The 21,560-nt window shown below is 40.7% G+C and overlaps 2 protein-coding genes across 2 annotated transcripts in view; one reads left to right on the top strand and one right to left on the bottom strand.

Annotated features, from left to right (window-relative positions):
* rarga (retinoic acid receptor gamma a) overlaps positions 1-2,324 on the top strand; it is a 41,186-nt gene extending 38,862 nt beyond the window's left edge. The window contains 1 exon segment of the mRNA XM_084918080.1: positions 1-2,324. Coding sequence (XP_084774206.1) covers positions 1-56 — 56 coding nt within the window. The 3' untranslated portion in view covers positions 57-2,324.
* A 2,874-nt stretch (positions 2,325-5,198) lies between these two features.
* On the bottom strand, positions 5,199-17,944 carry calcoco1a (calcium binding and coiled-coil domain 1a). Its single transcript, XM_084917478.1, has 15 exons — positions 17,727-17,944; positions 16,512-16,672; positions 16,319-16,421; positions 13,537-13,739; positions 13,150-13,362; positions 12,779-12,927; positions 12,617-12,686; positions 12,363-12,518; positions 11,727-11,981; positions 10,552-10,677; positions 10,234-10,329; positions 9,417-9,504; positions 8,991-9,238; positions 8,669-8,760; positions 5,199-7,200 (listed from the first exon to the last, which is right to left on the bottom strand). Exons 2-15 carry the CDS (start codon positions 16,641-16,643, stop codon positions 7,173-7,175), a joined length of 1,959 nt encoding a protein of 652 aa, XP_084773604.1. The 5' UTR covers positions 16,644-16,672; positions 17,727-17,944; the 3' UTR covers positions 5,199-7,172.
* Positions 17,945-21,560: the final 3,616 nt, after the last annotated feature.

Below are 21,560 nucleotides of genomic sequence, written 5' to 3'. Positions count from 1 at the left end.
GTGTTTTAACTTCCATAGATGGGTTGAGGAAAGGCCTTGCTCGGAGGGCGCAGTGAAAAGAGCATTTCATACATAGACACACAGATTCATCACACACACACACACGCATACAAGCATATAAGTAAACATACACATATATAGCACAACCTCATTCACTCTTCCACCTCAAGAAAATGCTGGCCTTCCCTTCTCCCAGTCTCTCTCTTGACTGCACATCACTGTGTCCTCCTCCACTGAGCACAGCAGAGCCTTAAGCGTATAGACATTTCTAACTCAGGCCACACGGTCCATGACAAGTGAAATGCAGAAAAAATGAGAGGTCAAGGGAGAGATGACGGTAAACCAGATGAACTCCTGGCACGGCCAAGAGAGAAGTTAACGTGACAAAAAGAACATAACCTCTTTGAGAAAGCTAAATGTTTGTTGTTTTCTCCCCCCTACCCCCCTTACTATTGTTGTTTATATCTAAACAGGGGAGCCTCCAAATTAGACACCAGAACTAAGCAGTTGACTTTGATTGATTACAACAAGCACATTTAGAGCAAGAGTACAGGGCAAAGCCAAATTGAGTATGCAACTCTTTTGTTGTTATTTTTAAATATTGTTTTCATTCTTTTTTTCCTTTTTTCAGTTTATGAATAAGTCCTTACATATCTATATACCATTATATTTTGTTTTTTATTTGTTATTCTGGTTTTATATATGAATCCTTTAGACAAGTTTTTATCTTTGAAGAGCTTTCCTGAGAAGATATTCAGAGGGAAAGGAGGGTAATCAGAACTGGCTGGGTCTTCCTTATCAGCTACATATGCTTAGCTCGGGCTTCTTGGAGCACTTTGGCTCCCTGTGGATGATAATCAACCCAGGACTTTCTTTTTTGTTGCAGTGACTTAACCAGTTTCTGTTATCAGGTAATTGGCATTATTCTTTTATGCTGTTGTTGCGGCCAGCATGTGCTGTCAGTGCAGGAAGTATCTTTGTGCCAAAGTTAGGAACAGTCATCTGTGGAGCATGAGTTTAACTACTGGCAGGGACTCCAGATACAATCCAGCGGTCCTCATGGCAGAATGCTCACTCGCATATGCACTAAAAACACACTCTAATTATCTTGGACAGTGTATCCACAAAAGCGCAGAACAAACATACACACTCCTTTCGCTCTATGCTGAGTGGTAGCAGATGTGCCAACCTGGCACAAAGTGCCGGGATCGGAGATTTAGACTTGACCGCATATATGTAGCACCTTTGTGATCATCTGTTTAAGCAAGGCACATCTCTTCCATTAAGTATAGAGCAGCTGTCTGTGAGCATATATCCCAGTTAGCATGTCAAAACTGATGGTAACATCAACATATTAAATACGACGGATCTTAGAGCACTCCCTGATGATATCAGTAGATTAGCACACTCCAAACATACTAGTATCATAAGCATCAACACAACCATTAAAGGCATATGCAAAGCAGGAATCTTTATGGAAGACATTTTGGAATCAGACTCAGGGCTTTTCAGTAAGGACCAAACCCTAGCTGCTTCCCAGCATGCTAGAAACAGGCAATATTTATGCGTGCATTCTTGACTATGCGATTCTCAACCCCACTTTGTGTAAATAGAAGATGACAAGTCTGAAAAACAGCATGGATACCAGTCTGACTCTCCACAGAGCGAGGAGGGACCACCATCGTCGTCATCCTCATCACAATCACCGTCCCACCTGCGTTCACACTGGTATCCATGCAGGAAACTGCCCCCTCATCCCAAAAAGCCATTATATCATCTTGTCTTCTCGTGTATATTCTCACTTTTTTTTGAAGAAGAAGAACAGTGGAGGATTATGTGTTCTCATGTATCATTTCTTTATTGCCAAAATGTCACAGTGGGCGATCAGCTTGGAAAGCACGGCTGATATACAGTACAGAGGTTTTTTTCTCTCCCTCTTTGAAGCAATACGAACATAGTTTCTGTAGCAGCGAGAGGTCCCATCCTCTAAATATGGGCAGGTCTCCTCATTGTGTGTGTGTGCGCGTGGGTGTGCACGTGAGTGTGAATGCTTTAGAAAGTTTTCAGTCATGGGTGGATGTCCTTGGCATGGTGCTGTCACACAGAAACTCTTGTGTGACCTCATCCTTTCTCTCTCTGCTACGCCGTCACGGTGATAGTGACGGTAATGCAGGCAAAACTTTGAGATTATGTTATGTGTTATGTTATTGGTTTTTTTTTTCAACATGGCCAAGGTGTTGTTCTTCCTCTGTTTATGTCAACTCTTGTCATACAAAGAAAAGCCATATAAACAGTGAGAGGCACAATAAACTACTTTTGAGAGATTCCTGGACTTTTCTTTATTACCATTTCTTTGTGCTAAAAATGACGTGATGTGTAAGTTGCTTATACCAGTGTCAAACTTATGAAACACTGTAAACTGCACTTTTGAATGAACATAATCATTCATTACCGGGGTGCAGCAGTAGAGGGAGCTCTTGCACTGTGACTGTAGGGTGTGCTGCATGCAGCTGCGTTTACTGCTTGGAGGATAAGGGCAGGGTCTGTTGGGTCATGGAGAGCTGTGGGTGCAGAGGCTAATAAATCACAGCCTCCTGCTGAACAAGGACATCAGATAAAGGTCTGTTCCTAAGATTTGTTCACTCTGCAGTTAAAGGAGTGCAGGTGGCAGCATAAAAATCATCAGAGAACGACTCTTTTCCTCTGCTTTCATCTCACTGTGATCAGAAAGTTAAAGTATATCTAGCCATGAATTCTTTAATGAAAGCTGTATGAGAAGGCTGCAACAGCACAATAAATTATCTCAGTTTTTAGATGCATTACATGATATATCAATTATTATTTGGTGCCATTAAGCTTTGGCTCAAATGAAATAAGATAAAATTACATTTGGCTGTGCAAATTTGTGGTAAGGATGTTTAAAAAAATACGCCCAAGTATTAATCAGAAAATCCATTCATAATGAAAATATCATTTAGCTCCTGCATAGCTGTTAATGTGGCTCATGTTAGAGGTCTGCTGGAGGAAATGAAAGCGATTCTTTTACAGTCAGTGAGCTGCTCAAGCCAGTGCGCTCAAATTATACTGAAACTGTGTGAAATTTGAACTTGCAGAAGTGATCCAGCACTCGCTAATGGCCTGTGAAAGGACATTCAGTCACTGAACTCAAGTCAAAAGCTTTGTCAGAGTATGCTGTGCAAACTTTAAACCAAGCAAATAAATAAAACAAGGAAAGGCCTTGTTAAGAAGAGTTTTTTTTAAGAGGACCAAAAATCTGCCCGCGTGTCTGTGTCAAGGTTATACTGCCTATCTTTACTGTATCACTGCTGCTGATATGATCACTCACTCTCACAAGAGCGGGAATCCTCTTTATAAAGGGCTTCTGACAGTAAACCTTTTCTTTTTAAAACCCGGCCAAGTTGATACTAATGCCACACCTTTATTTCATTAATAGAAAGAGAGAATCAGAGCAGGGTGATAAACACAGATGAGATTCTATCAATTATATGATTGCTTTAATTATCATTAAAGACAGATCAATAACACCAGACTGGAATTAAAATAAGGCCCATACATTATACACTATTTTACAAGGAACAATCAAATTGCCTCATATACTGAACCCTGGAAGGTGTTGCCATGGGAACCCATGCGAGGGTTTGGGCATGCTTGGGGGGAATTTAAAGGAGCCGGTTTAGTTTTCTATATGCTCATCCTCACACATTAGTGACGGTTGATTAAATAATGACTTGAGATGGGCAGGCTTATTCATTTGAAATTAAAGAATGGAAATGTGACACCTAGAGGTACAACTTCACAATGATTTAATAAAGTGTGAGAAAAAAATCACCCTTGTAATATTCTTACAACCAAAGGACATCAATTATTAAAAATAGTAAAGAATCCATAAAAGCAGGCCGTGAGTGTGCATACCAACGAATATCATTTGAATATTTAAACCCACACTGATATCCCGCTGCACATCTGAGCTGTAGCTACAACTCGGTCAACACACAGGAGAGATAATGGACCAGCAGCAGCTGCAGGGCTTCAGAGAGTGATCTGCAGGATAAAGCTCAGTGAACCCAAATGCTTCTGGCAGCAGTTAGTGAGGAAGGTGCTGGGCTCGGGGTGTGATAAAGGCAGAGAGTGTTGGTGCATGTGACCCAGGTTTGATGTGATAAAAAACTGTAGGGTCTTTCTGTGTGCACCTGAAGCTATATACAAGACAGAGAGGTGCATATGTCATGTGCTGGAAGCATGGAGCTGGGTGCAGGGTCATAATGTGAAATACCACATCATTTACTGTGTGCCTCCTGGTTGGGTCAGAACAGACAAAAAGGACACGTTTGCCATTTGTTACATATGCGGCGAATCCACTGAGGGTTGGGAATCACAGTCAAGGAGGGAGAGAAAGAGAGAGGTGAGGAGAAGGTGAGAAACGTTTTCATGTGCAAAGACCATAAATTTAACACCTTCCCCTGTACGAGCAAGAAGGCAGACGGGCCATCTTACCGAAAGGGTAATGGAGAAAGTGATGAAGAAACGGGTAAAGGTATCTGTGACAAGAGTGAGAATGGAGGGCGTGCCAGAAGGGAGCCAGAGGAAATAAACAAGGCCAGGTAGAGGTGGGGGCGATTTGGGAATGAGGAGCAAGCACTGGGAAGGCGGGCGGGCGGGCGGGCAGGCGTCGGGGTCATAAAAACTAGGAGATGTGTTCTGGCCTCTGGGTCTTCATATCTTTTACATTTCTAATTAAAAGAGATAAAGAGTGAGGGAGTCATCAATCCCACAGTGATTTCCCAGTTAAGGTTTTAGAGGGGGCTGTAAACTAGGCAGCCCGGCATCATTGATTTTATAATTAGCTATCGTCACCCCAGACTTAAGATGGAGGGAGTGTGGTAGAGGGGCACGACGAGAGCTCAAAAGACAGAGCAGCGCGACTCTGCTGGTGGAGTGAGGAGGATGAAGATGATGAGGAAGTCAGCCCTGAGGGGGGACTGCAGGAGAGTCAAAGGTGAGGAGAGAGAAAAAAAACCCAGAATGGGAATGTATATGAAACAGGCAATGAGCCAAAAGGGAATATAGGCTATATAGCCGTGTGAAAAGAAATGGCATAGTTAATTACCAGTGAAATGTCATGTGAGGATCAAAATATTGCTATAATCATTGGCCAGAAAAAGACACATTAGACCCAATAATGGATACATAAACGTTTTTATTATGCAGAACCCCACCCAAACCCCATTACATGACTGGTAAGAAAATACACAGTGTACATGTGGGATAACCTTCACATACAGAAGTTCAAAACAAACCGTAACCACTGGAGTTTTATTGCGGTGTGAGACAGTGTCCTGATGAGGAGCACTCGCACTGGAGATCTCAGTGGAACAACAAAAAGATAACTTCCTTGAGACATAAAGTCAGATTACAACTACAAACAAGGACTACTGAGAATACGTTTAGTGTGCCATCTTCTGGGAAAGAACACGGGGCTCCTTAAAACCTTTCAACCATCCACATACGTAGTGTAACACAAGGTAAATGAGGCGTCGGAAAGACGTTTACTTCTTTCACTCCTAATTTTATAAACTTAAACATTAGGATCAATTCCTTCCATATGTATTTTTTTTACATCTACCTTTACCATGCGATGTTGGCATCACTCCCTTCCATTAGCACCAATACCTTGCAACAACGTAGCCTTTAAACAACCCATTAAAGTATTTGAAAACATAAAGTAAAAATAGAAAAGAGATAAAACGTGAGTAAACACAACACACGTGGGTAATGGTTATGATAACAATGATGAAGGACACAGATGGCATATTGGTGAGTATCAATATCAACTTTTCATCTAAAAACTCTTCTCTAGTAAAAATAGGGTGCAAATACAGCAGATAAAATCAAGCATCAAGGTATCTAGTAAATTCTCTTAGCCAAGCATGGAAAATTTTGTTACACATTGCACAAACTGTGAAAACTGTACACCTGTTTCAAACTAAACCTGAATATAGTTTAATTGCAGCATAACTCAAATTAATTATAAATAGAAAATCATGAAAAATGCATATAATATTGATTAAAACGTAGGCAGCATTTCTTTTATTAGGCAGTATATTACCTCAGGGCTGGGGGAAAGTATCAACACCATGATTCTGATGTCAGGATCTATAAAGATGATTCTACTTCATTATTTTAGGCACAAATTTAGAACTGCATCACAATGATTTCTGTGCAATCTAGCTGTAATAAAGGCTGATGCTAAATATCCCAAATGAGCAGCTAGAGAATTTCAATAAACCCAGTTTCATTAATAAATAAAAAAATTGCAGCTTTGCAGTGTAAAGCTAATGAACATTAATTTCATAATAACAATTATGTGAAGTTACTCAAGTAGAAAGTTGCATGTCGTCCCTATTTAAATAGACCTGAAGCACAATCTGTTGAATAAGCTTTCTATTTCAAAAGCTCGTCCTAAGCGTCAGCATCCCTAAATCACCTTAACTGCATCTGCATGACAACAATCACCTGCTAATGCACACAAGAAAGTTCAAATCAAATCTTAGTTCTGAGTAAATGGAGGAGAAATATGATGTCATAGACCTACATTACTGCAATATAATTTAGCATGATGCTGTATCATTACTTTATGCCGCCATGAAAAGTGTTCGAAGCTGCTGTGGAGAATTTAATGCTGGAAGAGAGTTTTGCTATGATTTCCAGCGGAGCTGGGCCTGCACAAAACATCATAATTACAGTGCCTGTCATGACTCCTGATCACAAATGCCATAAAAACGACATAACATCCATCGTAAAGCTCTCGACATAGCAATGATTCAACAGAAATCATTCTGCTACAGCCTGCAAACTCTCAAATGCCAGAGCCCATGTCTAAAAGCCTGCTGCTTCAAACTGTGCACCACTCTTATGTCAGTCATAAATATTGTGTTGACCTGCCACCGCTGGCAAAAACAGTCAGGGTAAAAACACAGCAATCTAGAAGGACAAAAAACAAGGTTTATGGCAGATACAACATAATTGCATATTAAAATTCTGTCTGTGTATAGAGCATAAGCTGTATTTGTGCTTGTTATAGGAAGTAATGCGGAAACAACAAGGTCCCTCTTTCCCTTTTTGATCACTTGCTGTGGGTAGGTGTCCACTGGTTACCAGAGCGAGGTGTCAGCTGAACCACTGGAGGAAGAAACAAAGGAGAGAGAAAGGATGTGTGTGTGTGAGTGTGTTAAAAATGCAAAGAAACACACATTCTGGTTGAAAGAGCAGGCGAGACGAAAGGAGTGGGTGAGTGGGAGAGCGAGAGCCTTAATGATGCTGAAAATTGGCCCGTGACTGCGGTACACCCCTCAGGTAAATCATTGCTACAGCTTGCTGTCAACTTGTCTGTCCCCTTGTCCTCCCATCTCGCCCCTCCCATGCCCCGAATGTGTCTCAAACAGCCTCCCTCGCTTCACCCTGACTCAACTTCTTTTACGACCACGTATTCAAAACTTCCATCTTCGAGTCATATTCACCGTGCCACCATAAATAACTAGTTGCACATGTCTGTGTGCATTAGATACGTTTGAATTCATTGTGCACGCATCAAACCATTTCTGCGAGAAGCCAGTGAAGGAAAGTAACGGAGTACATTTACTCGGGCATACATACATTAATTCACTCCCCAGTTTTGAGATACTTTTCTACGTTCCAGGGAGAAATACGATACTTTTTACCCCACTGCAGTTTTATAGCGGCTTTGTTCTTTAATTACTTTGCCGACTAAGACTGTACACACAAATCAAGTCATGAGCTCATAAAACATAAAGACAATGCTAGAGTTAAAACCAGCCAGCATGACGGGGTGATATCTGGTGGCTTGTTTTGCCTCAGAGAAATTTTCATTTCCATATGCAGTCAGCAACGCAAATCTTTTTTGAACCTTAAATCTTCACCTGTGCACAATTTGTTGCAATCCCTCACGTGTTTAGCAATCCTACACCCTTTATTGAGAATATCCTTCAGTGTATTTTGAGTGCCGACAAGAAGTTATTTCTGACTTTTAGAGGCTATAACACTAGCAGTTTATGAAACTGTTATATCATCTGCGACATTAAATACTTCCTTGTAATAGTAAAAGGAAGCGGTTGAAGAACAAATATGCTTGAGTAAAAACTGATATATTATTAGATATGATATTAATAGATTATTACTACTAATGCAATAATCTGAAAATAGCATGGTGCATGTCAATATGGAGGTATTGTTTGTGAATTAAGGTATTTTCAGCCAATGATTTCTAAGTGTTTAAAAGAAGAAGTGAAGAAGAAAAATAATCACAAATCTTTGCTTCTTTATATATTGTACACTTTGTCTCTCTTTCACTGGTAAAAAATACTTTTTAACAATGCAATGTATTCTATGATCTATACTATCGTACCCCATCCTAACGCTGATCAAAATCAAAGGGATAACTTTGGCTTTTAACATTTTAACTTAATTTTCTGTAAATAAATTATTCTGTAAAGTTTATACTTTAATATTGGTTAAAAAAAAGAAAAGAAAAAGAGTATTACTCCATTAATACTTTACAGTAATGGGTATAAAGAGTAAGTGTTACATGTATAAACATATAAGGGTACGCGTTTGTAGTGGAAAGCTGTACCTGAGAAAAGTATCCATGGGGTCAGGCAACAAAAGAGCCGTTTCCTCTCCAGAGCTGCTCCTTCTACACTCACGTGGATCGCATTCCTCCTCCTTAATACAGTAAAACACACACACACACACACGCACAGGATGACACTTAACACATATCTATCCAGCAGCTATTACCATCCAATAACTTGCACACTAGCAGCCTAATTGGTACTAGGAGATAATGTCTATATCAAACGACCCACTGCCCGTGTTTAACTGGTGTGCATGGCTATCAGCATGAAGGCATAGCTCAGTTTCAATATCACATATAATTATGGTGCACGTCTCACCGAATCAGAGCTGTGTGCCAGAGTGTCAGCGGTGGCCTGGTGTGGAAGGGAGAGCGGTGCCGGCTGGTTGATGACCACTTCCCTCCTGCTTACCTCCCTGGGGGAGAGAGGAGGGGTGGCAAGGAGCAACGAGTCAGGCTGCCCCTGCTCACATAGGCTGTAGTGTGCCAGGGGGGTCGGTGGGTGGAGGATCTGCAAAGCCTCTGGGTTCTCATCCTCCGAGTCAGATAACACACTGTCAGGACGGCCTGCCAGACAGAAACATTAGTTAAGAAATAGCGGTCACTTTTCCTCAGAGCGCTGCTCTTGGCGTCCACAACACGGGCCAATCTGAACAATATTTAGTGTGGCTCTTGAATGATAGTTAACACTTTTATTGTTCACATCTGCAGGGCATACAGTAGATTAATGTGTAGCTCAATTCACCTGTAGAGGCAACTGGGGCCGAGTTCCACTTGGCGCTTGCTACTGTTCCCATCTTCTGTTCCAGCTGACAGATGTACTCCATCAACTCCTGTGGTGAAAAATGCAGTCATCACCCTTATAACCCTCAAAATGCCGACCTCTTCAAACCAGCACTACATTATTGCACTGTTAAAACACAACGGAAACATTTGCCATTATATAAATGTTACCACAGTACAAAGAACATTTAAGTCCTTCCTTGGTTTCTCATGTGCCACACATTGGCTGTTGTACTTAGATATGGCTGGAGTTATAATTAGGCTGGACAGTAATTTAGAAAAAGAACTGAATATTTACTTCTGCCTTCAGAGTGAAAATGTTATGGTAGTTAGCCAACAAAACTCTGCAGGCACTTTAACAACAACAGCACCGACTGCCCTGAAATCCACCGATTTATATTGCACTGTAAACAAATTATATTGCACAATAACAAGAGGACAACCACAGGGAGATGATTCCCAACAGCAGGGTCATTCACAATAAGAGTATTACTGTTGTTATATCAGTAAGGATATGCGTTCATTATTAATGCAAAGATTTTAGAAAAAATTGCAGGGGTGTGCCCGGGCTTTATAGTCACACACTAAACTAGATTTACATTTAAAAACTAAACCATGAGACCTCAGCAACTGATAATGGCACAAAGTCTGTGACACCGCACATGCACAGTGTTAAATAAGTACACTACCCACCCAGAGTTTATCGCTCGCTGCTTTTTAAAAATAGTTTCTGTCAGTACTGATTCAAATCATCCACCGTGGCAGACAATGTTTCTAACCTGTTTCTCTGCAAGCAGCTGCTCCTTCTCTTTTTGGGCAACCCTCAGGCTGGCCTTCAGCTCCTGAAGCTCCCTACGGGTTTCGCTCAGCTGAACCTACAAGCCAGATATCACAAAACAGCAGGGTGAGGTATATTAGAACACTTGAAAGACACTTTGACTTTTGTGTGATGTTCTAGAAGTAAACAGGGTATTTTTTTGCCAACATCTAAATGATGCTCATACTGAGTTTGACCTTGTTTTTGCCAGTTCAAACAAAACTATTTGTTCACACAGATACAGAGTAGGCTATAATGTATATGAAGCAGCTTCTCTCACCCGGTTGCAATCTTTTTCTCTTCCAAGCTCAACCTCTAGCTTCACTCTCTCCATCCTTTCCTCTTGCAGCCTCTCCTCCATCGCCTGCATCTCTTGGCTGAGTTTCTCCAAACGCTCATGGTCTTTCTATGAGGGTGACACACAGACACTACTACTTACTGTATTTACTTTAATTTATTTGCCTCTGCCGTTCGATCTTTAGGTTATGGCCTAAAATATTGACTCGATGTCATACCACCTACACATTACACCTACAGAAGCTGCTCAGCCATGCAAAGCTACGTCATGAAGCTCCTGGTGCAGTTTCCATGCTGATATTAAGGGAGTTTGAAACTCTGGAGTTATTGGGTCAGAATAGCGTTGGGGCCCCTGCTCTCTGTAGCTTTACATGCTCTGCCACTTCATGGCTGAGTTGCTGTAGTTCCTAAATGCTTCCACTTTCCAATAATACCACTTACAGTTGATTGAGGAATATCTAGGAGGGAAGAAATTTCCCAAACTGACTCATTGCAATCATATTACGGTACCACGCTCAATTTAAGCTCTTCAGAATAGGCACTTCATGTAATACACATCAGGCAATAGGATTGAACACACCTGAATTCAAAGAGTCAGAGGTGTGACCCAGTACTTTTAGTAGTGCCAGCCATATAGGCCCATTTTGAGAACTATAGAACATTTTGTTCTTTTTCTCATTATTATTAATATCCACTTCATACATCGAATGTTACATATATCAAATATTACAAATACACACATACTAAAAGAGATGAGAGAGAAAAACCCTGCAACAACTCTGAATCAAAACGAAGACTTGTAAAAATAAAATCAGGTCTACTGGGTGTGACATACTTAACCCATTTTTATCAAAAATAAAACAAACTGTTCAGATGTATAATAGCAATATATTGCTACCCTCTGCCTTTTAAAAAATATTCTATACATGTATTCCTTGCACCTTCATATCAACATAATGTCGCACCTGCTAATATTGATATAAATCTCCCTTTTCTGATTTCTCTTTAAGCATTTAAAAACTGACCGTTTTTTCTTCTTTTATTATGCTGCATACAATTGTTATTAATGCCATGGGAATATTTCACTTTGAAACCTCGTGGCATTTATTAGTGACATTCTACATTTTCCAGATTTCATGCTCTACAGCGATGCAGTACCTCAGCCGAGCGCTGCATGTTCTGCCTCTCCTGGGCCCAGTGGGCTCTTCCCTCCCTCAGGGCCAGACTGGAATCTGCAAGCTGAAGGGTGAGCTGAGCAGCCTGAAGGCGAGCCTGATGCAGTCCAGCTTGCCCCTGATCCCTCTGGGCAACCATAGAGCTGAGGTCACTCTTCAAGCCCTCAGCAGCTCGTTCGCTCATGTGCAGCCGCTCACGCAGGCTACGCATTTCTTTCAGAGATGCTTCATTTTCCGCCTGTACATAAAGGACCAAGAAACCATGTTGCTTACTCATCCCATACTTTAGGTGATTTTCTGTATATTGCCAGACCCAAAAATATCTAAGAGTGAATTTGAAATGGTCATTGTTGTTTGTTTGTAATTCTTTTAAAACATAATTGCTGAGTTAAAATACAAAAAAACATGTTCCAAATAAAGTAGCAGTGATCACTTTCCCCCCAAAAATCAATTCTGATTTTATGTCCAAATACTTGTAACACATTTAACAAGAGTCGAGTTGAAAACAAACAAACAAACAAAAATCCTATTTTTACATCCTCTGAGTGAGCATCCTGGTTGAGTTTCAACCACTAAATCATTCATTAATAAGTCCTTTGGTTTCCAAAAATGATCTGACCTCTTTCCTGTGGGCTGTGGTGAGTTTCTGGGTGAGGGTGGTGATGGTGTTTTGAAGCTGCAGGACACTGGTGTCTCTTTGGGCGAGGGAGTTCCTCAGGCCCTGGAACTCCTTTGACAGGATTTTGAGCTCACTTTCTGTTTGTTCCAGCTTAGTCTAAGGAAAAAAAGGCAAGAGATGGGAAAACTGAGATGTTGGGGGTGGGGAAAGGACCATGTTTTACTATGTTACACAGTATGTTTTGAACTGTGCACCTGCAGGCTCCTTCTCTCACTCTCCTCTTCTTTTCTCAGAGCTCCTGCCCTCCTGGCTCTTTCCTTAATTCTGCACATACAGATTTTGTTATAGACAATCAAAACTATTCACAGGACCCACATAAAAGTAAAAGAAGGACAAATGAGAAAACCATGTCAAACCTCTCTAACTCTGTCTCTTTTTCCACAGCTCTCTGTGCCAGGGTTTTGATGTCGTCCTCTAGCTCTCGGATTCGCGCTTTGCTTGCCTCCCTGGCATCCATTAAAGCAGTTTTCTCCTGGGCTAGTGATTCTCCTAATGCCTTTTCCTCCTAACAGACCAGAGGCGTGTTTAATTTTTGTGTTAATATAATAACTCAGGCAATTTCTTAAATGTCTCCTGCTTACATTTTTTACACTTAACACACAGGGACATAATTTAAGCAGAAATGCTTTATCTGAGAATGAGGGCACTGCTGTAGGGAAATGGAAGCAGGCACATCGGTTCTAATCAAATGACTGTGCCCACCATTTGCATAAGCTTCATACATCACCTTCTGCTTCTTCTCCAGCTCATCAAGCTTCTCTAGAGTTTGGTTCAGCTCTTTCTGAAGCCTGGCGATATCACCCTCCAGCTCTTTGCGTCTTCTGTCCCAGGCCTCTCTCGCTCGCTTGTACTCCTCATTCTCTTTCTCTCTTTGCTCTTTAACCGCCTCCTGCACCTGCAAAAGCTCAGCGCGCTCTCGCAGACATTCCTGCAGTCGATTCTAACAAGACAGAGAACAGAGGAAGCAAGCAGCATGATTGTGTGCTCGTCTTTGTGTAACTGCAGTAAACAAGAGTATTGATTCCCCCCCCCCCCAGCAGATGTGTTTTATAAGCACTCGTTAATTTTGCAAAACTGAAAACACACTCTCCCATGCAGTATCTTATCCACTCACCTGCAGCAGCTCAGCCCTGGGGACTACCAGCAGCATATCTGTGCCTGCCTCCTCTCCATGGGAGTCTTCCTCAAGAGTCACCAGATCCTCAAGTGGCTTTGGTGCACAAAAAGTGAATTTAGAGCTGCGAGAGCACACCTTCCCTTTAGCATCAATATATACGAACTCATACTCCTGGGAGCTGGGCTTGGGTAGGTAGGAAGCTAAAATAGTGATTTAAAAAAAAGAAAAAAAAGCAAAAGGTTATATTACAATCTGCAGAGAAGAATAATTGTTTTTCAAAGTAGCCGTGCTTTAATTTAGACCCTACTTCCCATTATACTTTTAGTCAGTCTAAATTACATACCTATAATTTTGGAACATCTAATCACAATTTAAATTAATGTTCTGGTAAATATGAACTATGAGTCTAATACATTTATTTGCATTGTATTGCTGGTTAAGATGATGTGTTTGCCATCAAAAATCCATTTCACAGACCCTATTTACAGCAAACATTTTGACTTGTCAAAGTAGGGAAAGTGTATGAATAATGGCTGAATTCCACTTAGGGGAGGTCCCCCTTTTGCACATTCTGTTTTATTGCCATGAAATAGGAAACTTAATGGAACTAGGAAAACATTACTTTGACCTGCTCCTCCCCTACTGTGACAACTAAAAATACACGGGTGACAAATTCAAGTAAAAACTGCTCGCTGTAAACTTAATACCGTTTAATTTATCATCTGTCTTACTGCAGTCTAAAATGGCCTAGCTTTGCAAACTTGGATTAAGCCCACTGCTAAACTAAAACATTTATTAAATAAAGCTATCTTCTCATTTAGTCTTAGAAGCTGTCTGATAATACTTCAATTCAGTAACACCAGGTTCACAATGTTGTAATACAGCTTCTGGCCACTAGTGGCAGCAGTGCGGCCATTCACCGCAGGTGAGCGACAAAACGATGACGTCTTGTATGTAACTTGTGTCCCATGGGCTGAGGTCTGTAAGCGTCTATTCATTCTTGTATTTATGTTTGTTGTATACATCTTCGGCGTAACAGAAGCAGTTAAACAACTTTGTATGTTCTGCTTTTGTCCTGTAGTGTCAAAAACAGCTAGCTCCAGCAAGCTAAACGCTCATTAAACAACACGTGTTTGTATAACACATTATAAAATAGCTTTTCAGTCGCCTCGACTGTTTGTGCTATGCTGCTATGTCCTGTTGAAACCACAGAAATTAATCTAGTATCAGTTCAACAAACATCCTGTTAATGACGCGGTCCATGCTTTCAGCTGTCCTGCCAAAAATGTTTTCCTGCTATTTAAACCGCTGTAAATGACTTGCTGGCCTATAATCTGTCAAACGTATCTCTCATGAAGGATATCAAGTCATTATGTGCCAGAAAGAAAATTCCTGTCACAAAGTAGAAGCTACAATCAGTTTTTGGCAAAGTGACTTTTATATATCCTTTATGAATCGATGTAAAAACTATCGTTGACAGTAAAAACGTCTTCTTCAAAAGAGAGCTGGCCAAGAGGGCAGGAGAAATTGCAACAAATATAACATAACAGCTCTATAAAGATATTTTAAGTGGCCCAACAGGACTGGATTGGTTAAAATGTAGAGCACAAAGTGGGTATGATAACGCTGAGTTAAAAGACACTTGCAGAACAGGTCATTTCTTTATTTTGTACGTAACCACTTAATAAATCTTGTTGACTACAGCCTATCTACCAATATAAGCAAAGCTATTAGTCATAAAAACACATCAGCAATCACTGTTTCGCATAAGACTGTCGCTCATAAAGTTGAAGGCTTACAAATTTCGAGAGCAAAATAACTGCTTTTCAGACCAGCTGTGCTACTTGCATAACGTTAAGACTTTCACTATCACCTGAATCTGTTTCCTTTTCATGCACCTTTAACCAAGCATACTGGAACTGATGATGATACACCTCCTGCCTCCCACACTAACCACAAAGCAGTCAGCCTTATTCTGTGACTCCTTCCAGCCTATAAAGTAAGCTGATCTAATATCATTATCTCACACAGACCATAGCTTCATGTTTGGAGTGATTTACTTAGAATTACTGTTTCACAATACGGCTACAGCAAAGGGCCAAGATAGAAAACAGACAGAGGGAATGACACACGGTAAAGTTTATGAGCTGTATTTCAACTTCGAGCACCGGCTAAGGTCACAGAAGAGGCGACCTTCTTTTTAAATCACAGCATTGCTGCTGATAAGGAACCATCTCTACTTTCTTTAGTTTCCTTTCTCTGTACTGAAGAATGACATTGACAGTATGTTTAAGTTAGCGATAAATCACTTTACCAGGGGTCAATGCCACACCTGCTGCACACGTGCCCCTCACCCTCAATCAGGCTTATCAGCTGCCCCTGACACACAGGACAAAGTGAACACTGTATTCTCCAGTGAGCAGCAGCAGTCAGCAGAGCAGCCTTTGGGCCATTGTCTTTGTCATCCTCATTACTCAACCTCCTGCTTACTAAAGAAATGAATTCAAACCATGACAGAGAGTGTCTCTGTTAGAAACCAAGTTAGATGTTTGTCTTGTGCACAGGATTTTTTTCCCTTTTTTCTGCTGAAGAATTATTTTAAGATAGAAATAAACATTTGCTTCCACTCAGTATGTGATTCGCTAGCATTTTGTAAACAACAGAGCAATTCATTTTACAGAGGCATCAATCTCCTGCTGAAGGTTTTATGTGCTGATCTAGTACAGATCCTGTGTGACTATGGGAGGTAAACACAGTTAGAAAACAAAGGTATGAATACCCTGAAACTGAACACAGCAGTTGACATCTGTGCCCTCTTGGTAGTCAGCCGGGGCTAGTGCCCATACAAAGGTGTGGTATTCCTTTACTGATGTCCATCCCTCCTGAAGAAGAAAATGTGTGCACAGTGTTAACTTCCAGTTGGATATTATTTATTTAGTTGCTTTTCCAGAAATTCGTCAGAATAGCAATACCTTGAAGAGCCCTATCCAATCATTACTGGCCCATATGTGCCGTGAGCTCAGCGTGTAGTGGCAGTCGACTCTGCTCTCAGGAAAGTAGCTGCAGCCCACGTTTCTAAACTCCACCTGCCAGTCCTTGTCCATGGCAACACAAAACAAATGCTCTATTGCACCTACAAGAAAGAAAGAAGGTAAAAAACAAACAAACCCCAAATCAACCTAGAAACCAACATGCACAGTTACATTACACATTACATTACACAGCTATTTCTGGAATATAGGTAAGAGGTGGTCCCAGCTGAACAAACAAGAGGCCCCAAGTGTGTGAATATTTTTGTTCAGTGTAAGATCTAGACTGAGTGCACACTTAAGGAAACAGCACCGATGCACAGCTAATCCTCAGTGACAGCATGGTCTTAAGGCAACATGACACGTTACACAGGTTGTCACCAGGGGCTATTTCAGTCATCTTCAAAATCATTTGCTATTATACAGCATCACGTGTAAGCATGCAGGATATGGGCTCAGATTCCACTAGAGGTTACTTCCCACGAATTTGTGGTGTCCCTGCAGTTAACCACACTGCTTGCCTACAGAAAGCATTATTTTTGTGTGTGGCGTAATAACTATGGTATAGGCAACATTTATGATGTGATGGTACACTGTTACACAAACAGGGTGAAACACATGGTAAATATACATTTTAATAGAGCAGCAGAGACAAGCATGATGAGATTTTCAAAAGGAACAAAAATAAAGCAAGCGCACTATAAACCCAGTGAGGATTTACAGCGAGCATGTTCTTTAAACTTGGATTAACTTTCTGTACTTTACATTTATTCCCTGTGGTAGAGTCAATAATCACAGATGATAAAAGTTTTCTATTTTTGGTGAAACACCCAACGTTCGGACAAGATAAAATACAGACAGTGCGTAAAACAATACACCAGTGATCAAAATAGCTTTCCGTGGACTCGTTTTACATGGCACGAGGCTTAAGGCCCAACAGTAGCACATGTCAAGAAAACAGTGTCATGCCCGTCGATGAAAGCTTTAAGATGACAAACAAACAAACACAGGCACTACGGACAGACCTGAATCCGTGCACGTTAGTTATATTTGTTAATTTGATGGAAATGCAAATAATAAGAGACAATGCAGGGCTTTGTTAACTACCAAAAGAGATCTGCGCACATTATCTCGACCCGTTTCTGATGTCTTTGTTACCTTTACGGTCCTCAGCCCTCTGCAGACGGTCTAAAGGAGCCCTCTACGTGCGAGACACCGGACTGACAGTCCTCAAGAAACCCACGAAAGAACACGGCCGATGCAGACTCGCTTTCCTCACGGAGCTCAGCTGGACCAACAACGCGAAATAACAACAAAAAAGCCAAAGCAAAACACAAGCACCACAGCTTCTTCTGCACCGCGGAATTATGGGAGCTGTTGTTCACGATGTAGCTGAAACTATGCTGAGATACTCCTTTTTAAACTACAGCCCCCAGGCTCACAGTAGACTAACAGATCCGCTGAATGTAATCTGACGCGTCTCATCGGCCGCCGTTGTTTTTCGCATCGGATATCTGCCAAACCGCGGCTGTCCTGCTCGTTCACCAATGGAGAGAGTGTGTGTTATTTGCGATGAGAGGAAGACACTCTTAGCGGATGTAATAATGAAAACGGATGTTTTTATTTGCAGTGATTGTTCGAGTTCATAAATATTTGCTACATTGCGCTGTAAACAAATCTGCGCATTATTTTCCATGCAGGTAGACTTCGCACTATAACGGTTATTTAATTTGATGTTAAAGTATTACAGGTTGTATAGTTGTTGCCTATTTATTTTAGTTTAAATCAGTGTCCCACGGGAGCCTTTTCCACTTCATGTATTATCTGTACTTTGATGAGGAAAATCAGGAACCACAGCAGATCCTCTGACGTCAGCCCACGTTCCAGATTTGATGGAGGGGAATTCGGATTTTAGCCAAAAACATTTTCCAAAATAATCCAGTGATCCTGCATTTTGGAAGCGTCCCAATTTGGCAGTTTCTTTAGGATAAGCTTGATATCCCACAACGTCTTCAAACATGAGGACAAATAGAGCACATGACGAGGTTACAGTGCCGGGCAGCAGATGGCAGTATACCATCTTGAAAACCAAAATTACACATGCAAGTCTAAACACACAGTGCGGTCTTTTAAGTCCACAATGAAAATATATCACAGCCTTTTTGTCCTTTCACTATTAGATACAAGATAAAGGGGGGGAGGGGGGCACTGTCTCTCTATGCTGCAAATTTTAAAAACAAAGCCTGGGTTCACCATCTCTAGCTTTTCCTTAATTCATAGTTTTGATTTTGCAGATATATCAGAAGAGAAATGCAAATATGGCTGTGCAGATAGGTCTCAAGGCTACAGTAGTAGTATTGTCTATCTGGGTTCACAATGTGTTATTTTGAGATTTTTAATTAAAAAAAAACCCATTAAAATACTGGTTTTAGTTGAACTGATTATATTAAATGATTTAAATTTAAATTCGAGTTAAAATGGCAAATAAGTCTTTAACTGCAAAAAGCCATCAATAACAAAAACCTATTTAACAGAAATGGAAATTAAAAGTTAGCATTCTCTATTAAAGGTTATTAGTCCTCCACAACCACAAGTTAAATAATGCTCAGCCTGTATTATTATAGTTATTGATGTTACCTCATTGCCCATAGCCAGCCTATTTATCTCTGCTCATTGATGAGACACTCCAGTCACACAATACTTTACTCCTCCTCAATTAGTAAGTCCAGTTTGGCTAATTTAGTCTGTTGACGACACTATAAGGATGCTTCATGTAATTTTATGCCGACGGACAGTCAATGCTGAGACCCTATAAATTGTGTTTAAGTGGATTAATAGTGTGCTGAGCCTGTGTGAGCAAAGTGGTGATGGAAATAGTGGCTCGCTCTCACAGTGGGATAATTAAATAGGTTCTACTGTGATGACTGGCTTATTCAGTAGCCACTGTTTACATGCGTGTTTAGCCTTAGGTATTATTAAAGAAAAAGATTTCTTCTGTTGAATTCTTCAACATAATTCAGTGTGGATGTCTTATGAGTTCCCTGGAACACAGAAAAATCAGATATACCAAAAATACTAGCATAAGTATTGTTTATGAATTAATTCTATATGCTTATTTCTGCTGGTTTTGTGCCACCCTATTTTATTTTATTTTATTTTATTTTATTTTATTTTATTTTATTTTATTTTATTTTATTTTATTTTATTTTATTTTATGATAGTGTTGTGTCTGATTTCACATAGCCTTGACTTTGAAGCGTCATTGTTGTGTAAAGTTAGAAGACGGTTGTGCAGTAGGAGTGTGAAGGCTTCACCATAATAGAGGCTAGACTTAAAGTGGATTGTCCATGAAACTGCTTGATCTTGACCTGGCTGCCTGCTGTTATGGCTCCTCTGCCTATCATAACATCCTACCTCTACCCTGCAAACTTGCACACACATGCAGTTATGCTGACCGTGTGAATTTACAGCTCTTTTTTGTTTTTTGGGAGGAGATGGCTAACATTCACACTTTGAGGCATTAGGTTGGGGGTAAAAATAGTGTTCTGGCACAAAACGTTCAACATGTTGTTTATTTATCTGTTGTGGAAGTACTCCACACAAATTTAATCCCTGTCATCTGCTGATTTCTAGCAGCTTGGCTTGGAATTTCTCTCAATGCTAGAAAATGGTATAGCCCCTGAGTGTTACTGCAGTTTTATTACCTGAGGTGGTTTGTCTGAATATAGCTTACCACATGTCTCATTCAAAGGGAATGGCAGGTATGTGTCACTAGTCATAAATTGCAACTAGCCTTCAGCAGTAATCAGTTGCCAAGGAAACCTCAAATGGGATTATGACCTTCTGTTGTGTATAGCCAAGCAAATTGTTAGAGTTGTCAAGATCCAAGAGACAAACATTAAAGATTTATGTCAGTAAACAATTTATTTTCTCATCATACTAAGTTAATGGGTAGCGTGTCTTGCGTGGAAATAAAACTGAGAATATAAGTTGGCGGCATTTTTTTTCCTGGCTGGGTATTACTTAAAACTATACGGGCAGTTTTGACTTTAATAATGGTAGTTACTGTGTTTTGAAGTAATGTTGTCTTGTTTTAAGATATAGTCAAAGAAAGGCATTACAAGGTAGAAAACAAAGAAAGAAGAGCAGAAGCAGAGTGCCTAGAAGGAGGGTAGAGTGTTGGGAGGGTGGAGATAGAGAAATGGGGGACGGTGGTATTTAGTATGCACGGCCAAGCTGCCCCATCTGCTTAGCGCAGCAGTCCCTGTCGTATAACTGTCTGCAGGCCGTGGGCCACATAAAGAATGTCTCAGATTTGATGTAATTCCGCAAAATTAATGACAGCTTTACTCGGTATGGGCCGTGAGGGAATGATTAGTGTTTGATCGTCCATCTGATCAGTTCCCTTGGCTGGCTGCTGAGAGATGCTCCACTATATGCCGGTATGTTGCCTATGGCAAGCACACACACACACAGATACACCTATCCCAGAGTAATTCCTGGGCCCCCATGTTGTAGTTTATGTTTAGGTTCTGGTTCGCATTTCCCTCAACAAAAACATCCAACATCTTGTAAAATTCTCTGTGCTGTGACACTTCACATCAATGTGAACACCTACTGATGTGCTGGATGCAGGTCCCACTGGTAATGTGAATGTGCACAGGGCACTTTTATATTAGGCTGTGCGGTATTTCAAAGAAAAGTGGGACAACCAGCATCCAATTTAGAGAACTCGGAGGTCACACTATGACCTTTTACAAGATATGCTTTACTGCAGCTGTGATTGGAATTGGGTATTAGTTTTTAAAAGAGATGGTGAGTGGATTGGGAATTTGAGAGAGAAAAAAAATTGATCCATTGGATGGATTGCTGGAGTTGGACAAGTGGAATACCTCTCGTCGTTTTAATTCAGCCCCACCTCAGTGTTCCCAACCCCCATCTCTTTCCTCCTCTTGGGCTGCTGCGTTTACAAGCGAAGGGGGCATTCTGTTT

Source organism: Perissodus microlepis, chromosome 20 (genome assembly GCF_051167445.1).
Source record: "Perissodus microlepis isolate ML-2025 ecotype Zambia chromosome 20, ASM5116744v1, whole genome shotgun sequence".
NCBI lineage: Eukaryota > Metazoa > Chordata > Actinopteri > Cichliformes > Cichlidae > Perissodus > Perissodus microlepis.
The sequence above is the reverse complement of the archived record's forward strand: the minus strand, read 5'-3'. Positions and strand labels throughout refer to the sequence as shown.

Excerpts from the sequence above, each read along its gene's own strand:
- calcoco1a (XM_084917478.1), bottom strand. The coding sequence starts at position 16,643 with ATGGACAAGGACTGGCAGGTGGAGTTTAGAAACGTGGGCTGCAGCTAC. Across the intron at positions 13,363-13,536 it reads CCAGGGCTGAGCTGCTGCAG|AATCGACTGCAGGAATGTCT; the intron begins GTGAGTGGATAA and ends CTGTCTTGTTAG. Across the intron at positions 10,678-11,726 it reads ACATGCAGCGCTCGGCTGAG|AAAGACCATGAGCGTTTGGA; the intron begins GTACTGCATCGC and ends TCACCCTCATAG.